Source organism: Silurus aristotelis (genome assembly GCF_946808225.1).
Source record: "Silurus aristotelis genome assembly, chromosome: 29".
Taxonomy (NCBI): domain Eukaryota; kingdom Metazoa; phylum Chordata; class Actinopteri; order Siluriformes; family Siluridae; genus Silurus; species Silurus aristotelis.
Window position 1 is genome coordinate 7,163,052 of NC_139602.1, and position 5,000 is coordinate 7,168,051.

Sequence of the window (5,000 nt, forward strand, 5' to 3'; positions counted from 1 at the left end):
ATCTCATGCTCTCGCATCTGAAGACCGAGAACTCCACATTCGGCTGGGAAAAGGCTTGCGTCCCAATACTTCTGGCCTCCCTGCTAAGCTAGTTCCCGTGAGTTAGCGGCTAGTAAAGGACGTGACCAAATCCTTTCAGGAAACAAGCTTCTCCCTTATCGTACTTGAAGGCTGTCGTGTCCCTCGTTCGCTCACGACGGAGAGAAAGAAAAAAAAAAAACGCCATGTAGGAGGTTTGATATAATTCATAAAGCCTGAATATAGATCCTGGTTCGGGGGTTTGAAGCTTCAGACGACACACACACAACACACACACACACACACACACACACACACACACATCCAGGTCTGACGCAGAGCTTCAGTGACTCACCGGGTGAATCGGAGGATGGACAGAATACAGGATGTATTGTTTTTCTGTGAGAGGAAAAGTCAGTGTTAGCACGCTAACGCTCAACTTTACCTCAGGAGCTAAACTCCTAATAATCGTGATTCCGGCCTACATTCCTTTCTTACTCCATCTCTCCATCTTTCTTTACCTCCATCTCTGCTTCCCTCCGTCTCTTTTATCTTCATTCCTTCATTTCCGAATCCCTCCATGCCTTTCTAACCCTTCATTCATCCGCCTCTTTGTCCACATGCATCCATTCCTTCATCTCCCTGCCTCTCCATTTTCTATACCTCTATCTTTGCTTTCCTCCATCCTTCTATCTCTTCATCCCTTTATCCCTCACTTTTTATCCCCATTTCTCCATCTCTTTATTGACACAAGCCTCCATTTTTCATCCCTCCATTCTTCTATCGTGCCATAATCCCTCTGTCTCTTTATCTCCACTTCTCCATTCCTGAATCTCTTCATCCCCTATGTCTCCATTCCTTTGTTTCCCAATCTCTCTTTCTTTCTGTCTCTCCATCCCTTTATTTCTTCATCTTTCTATCTCTTTCTCACTACATCTTTCCATTCCCCTATTTATCTATCTATCCACGCCCCTATTTCTCTATCCATCCATTTCTTTACCCCCATGCCTCCATCCCTCCATCTTTCCATCCTTTATCGCTCCATGTCTATATCTTTCTATCCATATATCCCTTGATCTCTTTACCCCCACACGCCTCATTTCCTTCAACTCCCCATCTCTCCCTCTTTCCATCTCTCTATCTCTGCTTCTCTCCATCTCTTTATCCCATCCCTCCATTCTTTTATCTCTCCAACCTTAATCCCTCTGTCCCTTCACCCCCATTCCTCCATTCCTGAATCTTTTTATCCCACATTTCCCTATTCCTTCATTACCCCATCTCTCTATCCCTCCATCTTTCCACCTCTCCATCTCTCAATCCCACCTTTTTTTCCATTCCTCCATCACTTTCATCCCCCATTCCTTCGTCTCCTCCATCCTTCCATCCCTCTATTACTCCTTTATTTCTACAGGCCAATCAGATGCTGGCCGACTCGCAGCCGTTCAGACGAGATTTAGCTTTGACTCAAAAGTATTGGGACATCAGCCTTTTCCAGTCGTATGTGGTTCTGGTTCTGGTTCCACAAACTAGAAGGCGCACAATCATTATCAGGCGTCTTCTGAGGCATGAAAGTTTCATTTCAAGGTAATATTTGCTTCTTTTTTTTTGCTTTTTAAAATACAGACAATCAAATCAGTACCTGGATCTGTTGGAGCAGGTTCTTCAGCTGCACCAGGAACTCCTTGGCCTCTTTGGCTTTATCGGACACGCCGTTCAAGGCCTGAGACAACTGGCACTGTTGGGAACACACACACACACACGCAATTAATTATCGCCACATCAAAAATCATTTAGCTCTCATTATGAACTGACGGTGAACAAACTCCAGACCAAGAGCCGGGCTTGAAAATAATGGCACCCATACAGAAGCCTCTGAGCACCAGTCGATAAAAAAACAACTAATTCTTTGCCCAACCCCCAACAAAACCCTCCCCCCCACCGGTCGTCTCATTCTAGCCAACAGCATCAATCCCAGAAGCCCTCTCTCCGCATCTTATCCACCAGCATGCGCTCGGATATTCTCCTCTATTCAGACTCGGATGTCAAATTGATTTGACGATTCAATGGAACGTTAAACAAAATGTACAGTCCGTACAGTTCGTACCTCGGGTTTTAAGTCGGTCAATTTCAATAATTAGCAAAAATTACATTCAATACAATTAAATAAATGAAAAATTTTAATTACATTGTTTACATTTGTTAGACCCCATTTTGGGTAATCCAGATGTGTATATACAGTGAGGAAAATAAGTATTTAAACACTCTGCTATTTTGCAAGTTCCCCCACTTAGAAATCATGGAGGGTCTGAAATTGTCATCGTAGGTGCATGTCCACTGTGAGAGACATAATCTAAAAAAAGAAAAATCCAGAAATCACAATGTATGATTTTTTAACTATTTATTTGTATGATACAGCTGCAAATAAGTATTTGAACACCTGAGAAAGTCAATGTTAATATTTGGTACAGTAGCCTTTGTTTGCAATTACAGAGGTCAAACGTTTCCTGTAGTTTTTCACCAGGTTTGCACACACTGCAGGGGGGATTTTGGCCCACTCCTCCACACAGATCTTCTCTAGATCAGTCAGGTTTCTGGCCTGTCACCGAGAAATACGGAGTTTGAGCTCCCTCCAAAGATTATCTATTGGGTTTAGGTCTGGAGACTGGCTAGGCCACGCCAGAACCTTGATATGCTTCTTACAGAGCCACTCCTTGGTTATCCTGGCTGTGTGCTTCGGTGCTTCCACGTTTAGTGGAATTATGACCCAAAAGTTCTATTTTGGTCTCATCTGACCACATGACTTTCTCCCATGCCTCCTCTGGATCATCCAAATAGTCATTGGCAAACTTAAGACGTGCCTGGACATGTGCTGGTTTAAGCAGGGGAACCTTCCGTGCCATGCATGATTTCAAACCATGACGTCTTAGTGTATTACCAACAGTAACCTTGGAAACGGTGGTCCCAGCTATTTTCAGGTCATTGACCAGCTCCTCCCGTGTAGTTCTGGGCTGATTTCTCACCTTCCTTAGGGTCATTGAGACCCCACGAGGTGAGATCTTGCATGGAGCCCCAGTCGGAGGGCGATTGACAGTCATGTTTAGCTTCTTCCATTTTATAATGATTGCTCCAACAGTGGACCTTTTTTCACCAAGCTGCTTGGCAATTTCCCCGTAGCCCTTTCCAGCCTTGTGGAGGTGTACAATTTTGTCTCTAGTGTCTTTGGACAGCTCTTTGGTCTTGGCCATGTTAGTAGTTGGATTCTCACTGATTGTATGGGGTGGACAGGTGTCTTTATGCAGCTAACGACCTCAAACAGGTGCATCTAATTTAGGATAATAAATGAAGTGGAGGTGGACATTTTAAAGGCAGACTAACAGGTCTTTGAGGGTCAGAATTCTAGCTGATAGACAGGTGTTCAAATACTTATTTGCAGCTGTATCATACAAATAAATAGTTTAAAAATCATATATTGTGATTTCTGGATTTTCTTTTTTAGATTATGTCTCTCACAGTGGACATGCAGCTACGATGACCATTTCAGACCACTCCATGATTTCTAAGTGGGAGAACTTGCAAAATAGCAGGGTGTTCAAATACTTATTTTCCTCACTGTGTGTTTTACATGAGATTTAATAACATTTTAATATGTAATTTTTTTTTAAACTTTAACAAACTTCTTAATTCCTTTCATCCTTCGTTCTTTTGCTCGCTCGATATGTGGAATTTTCAGGATTCTCACTAAATTCTTGACAAAAAACGCAAAAGAATCCAAAGCGCTAGAAGTGCTGCGTTCTCTTCGTTGCTTAGCGCCACCCCCTTCTTTTCTAATCCTACCAATGTAACTCGTATCTGAACAGAAGGAACATCTCGCTCTTGTGTTTCGTTGGTGACTGACGATCACCAGTTCGGATTTTAATTTAGTAATGGGCGTGTCCTTTCAATTCCGCCAACCAATCACATGGTCTTAAACCGCCAGAGTTTTCTTTGGACGGACCTTTCACAAAACCTTTTACTAAACATTGGATGCTGGAGCAGGAAATTTTTCCTGTTTCAAACCTGTTCCAGCATGTGCACAAAGCCAGGTCCATAAAGATATGCTTTCCATGGGTTGGAGGATCTTCTGCTATAGAATTGGAACGTCCTACACCTACATCTCCAGTACCTGACTTTACTTGAGGATGAATGAGCCGAAATCTCCACAGAATCTCCACAAAATCTCCACAACATCTAGTGGAAAAAATTAAAGATTATTATACCAGCAAATGGGGACTTAATGTGAAATAAGATCTTCAAAAAGCACCACTTTAGGACTCATGATCTCCTCACTGATGATAAATAATAATTTTCTTACACACTTACTTTCCCCCCACCTGCTCTTCTTCCTCTGGGCCACCCAGAGATCAACAGGACCTTAAACCAGTCCATACACACAAACACACACACTCCTCACTCCATTAGCATGCCATCTGCCTCGACAAGCTGTCCACTCGGCTAACAGGACTGTGACGGATCAGATACGCTTGCTCATGTCTCATCTGCGTCACAATGTCTGTGTGTGTGTGTGTGTGTGTGTGTGTGTGTGTGTGTGTGTGTGTGTGTGTGTGTGTGTGTGTGTGTGTGTGTGTGTGTGTGTGTGTGTGTGTGTGAGACACCAGAATGCTACCAGGGTAGGTGGTAAGAGCCGGGTGGACACTCCATGGAGCTAACGTGGAGCAACATTGAGGATTTTTTATGAATATATGATGAGTATCGCGATTTTGAGAAATGGGGCACGGCACCGGAATTTCATGAATCGCAAACAGCACCAGAGCAGAACTCTCTTTTTTTCTTTCTCTTCCTCTCACTCTTAAAACCTAGTCAAACCCCATAAATGGTGTTACGTTCATGCCGGGTCTGATTTGTAGCAAAAGAATTTGGACACCAGAATGCTAGCGGGGTAAGTTGTAAAAGCTGGGTGGTCACTCTGCCCCCTGCAGTCAACC

At 43.4% G+C, this 5,000-nt stretch overlaps 1 protein-coding gene across 3 annotated transcripts in view; it reads right to left on the bottom strand.

Annotated features, from left to right (window-relative positions):
• The window catches only part of trim67 (tripartite motif containing 67), an 18,926-nt gene that overhangs the window by 6,758 nt on the left and 7,168 nt on the right, over nt 1-5,000 (bottom strand). For all 3 annotated transcript variants that reach the window (XM_083535061.1, XM_083535059.1, XM_083535060.1), the window contains one exon: nt 1,658-1,753. In XM_083535061.1, coding sequence (XP_083391187.1) covers nt 1,658-1,753 — 96 coding nt within the window. The remainder of the gene's footprint in view (nt 1-1,657; nt 1,754-5,000) is intronic.